At 40.5% G+C, this 1,668-nt stretch overlaps 1 protein-coding gene across 3 annotated transcripts in view; it reads left to right on the forward strand.

Moving 5' to 3' along the window:
- Positions 1-1,668, forward strand: part of SYCE3 (synaptonemal complex central element protein 3) — a 30,885-nt gene that overhangs the window by 17,210 nt on the left and 12,007 nt on the right. For all 3 annotated transcript variants that reach the window (XM_012648749.1, XM_012648750.1, XM_012648751.1), the window contains one exon: positions 432-540. In XM_012648749.1, coding sequence (XP_012504203.1) covers positions 432-540 — 109 coding nt within the window. The remainder of the gene's footprint in view (positions 1-431; positions 541-1,668) is intronic.

The following is a 1,668-nucleotide window of genomic DNA, read 5'->3' on the forward strand; positions in this document are numbered from 1 at the left end:
AAAGAAATTAGCCAAACAACTAAAAATCGAAAAAAGTTAGCCAGGCATGGTGGCGCATGCCTGTAGTCCCAGCTACTTGGAAGGCTGAGGCAGGAGGATTGCTTGAGCCCAGGAGTTTGAGGTTGCTGTGAGCTAGGCTGACACCACGGCACTCTAGCCTAGGCAACAGAGTGAGACTCTGTCTCAAAAAAAAAGTTTTGTATAACAAGGAATGAAGAAAGGGGAAGGATGACTAAAATGTGTCAAATGTTATATTGGGTCCTTCATACACATTCTCATTTAACCTTTACAACAGCCCTGTGGGGTAAGTGGAGTCAGAATCTAAGAGATGGCAAAAGAATTCTTTGGAGGAATCACCCAGATGTGAGCAGTGGAGCTGGAATTAAAACGTGGGTCTGTCTCATGGCAGCTTCTTTCTGTGCACCACCTAGATGGCTGATTCTGACCCTGGGGAAAGAAACTATGACAACGTGCTGAAAATGCTGTCGGACCTGAACAAGGACTTGGAAAAGCTATTGGAAGAGATGGAGAAAATCTCAGGTAGGACGTCTTCCCAGGCAGGGTGCCTTCCCCTTCTTTCTAATAGCTCAAATCTTTCCTAAACTTCTGAGCTCGTATCAAGTGCCTTCTTTTTTTTATTGTTTTGGTTTGGTTTTTTTGTTTGTTTTGTTTTGAGACAGAGTCTCACTCTGTCGCCCCGGCTAGAGTGCAAGGGCATCATCAGAGCTCACTGCAACCTCAAACTCCTGGGCTCAAGCGATTCTTCTGTCTCAGCCTCCCCAGTAGCTGGGACTACAGGTGCGCACCACTATGCCAGGCTAATTTTTTTCTGTTTTTTGTAGAGATGTGGTCTCACTCTTGCTTAGGCTGGTCTCAAACTTCTGGCCTCAATCAACCTTCTGCCTCAGCCTCCCAGAGGTGTGAGCCACCACGACCGGTCCAAGTGCCTTCTTTTAATGAGGACTTCCCTGACTACTTCTCAACTTTTACAGCATATAACTGCTGTACCACAAAATTTGACACTTAAATACTGAATGTTGACTTGAATTGTTTTCTGATTATTTTATGTCTGTTTGCATCTTATTTCTGCAACTGGACTGTTATCTTCTTGAGGGCAGAAGTAGTAACTAGTGACCTATTTTGTAACTGGTGCAGTACCAGATGCAAGCTGAGCAAATGACAAACCCAGGTGAATATGACACCCGTGAACAGAATTGGAACATGCTTTCTCTGAATTGTTTAAGTAAAAAGTGTGCAGAGTAATAGTGCTAGGACTGGTGAGGTACTGAAATAGGAGGTACAGCTCAGTGAAATAAAGCAACAGTAGGGTTGAGCAACTTTCTCCATTTTTGGAAAGGAATGTTAATTTGTTGTTTTATTCAACATATTTCCATTCAGGAGTGGTAGCAACACCATTATAATTACTTTTATGTTATCTGCTAATTCAGAATATATGTAACTCTTACAATTTGTGAGCCTAAGTTTTGCTAGTGAAAATAATAACGTAAAACAAATTTTAGGAAGCATGCGTATGCTATTTGAATGAAACAAACTATTTTTAAGGACATTATTTGTTTGTAAATAATTTTCATTTATTACATTTATTACAGAATTTAGAAAATTTCTACTTAGAAATGTTTGCAATTTTTTGCCTATGTATTTGAAAGT

This window comes from Propithecus coquereli, unplaced genomic scaffold, assembly GCF_000956105.1.
Source record: "Propithecus coquereli isolate 6110/MARCELLA unplaced genomic scaffold, Pcoq_1.0 Scaffold294, whole genome shotgun sequence".
In the NCBI taxonomy this organism is placed as follows: domain Eukaryota; kingdom Metazoa; phylum Chordata; class Mammalia; order Primates; family Indriidae; genus Propithecus; species Propithecus coquereli.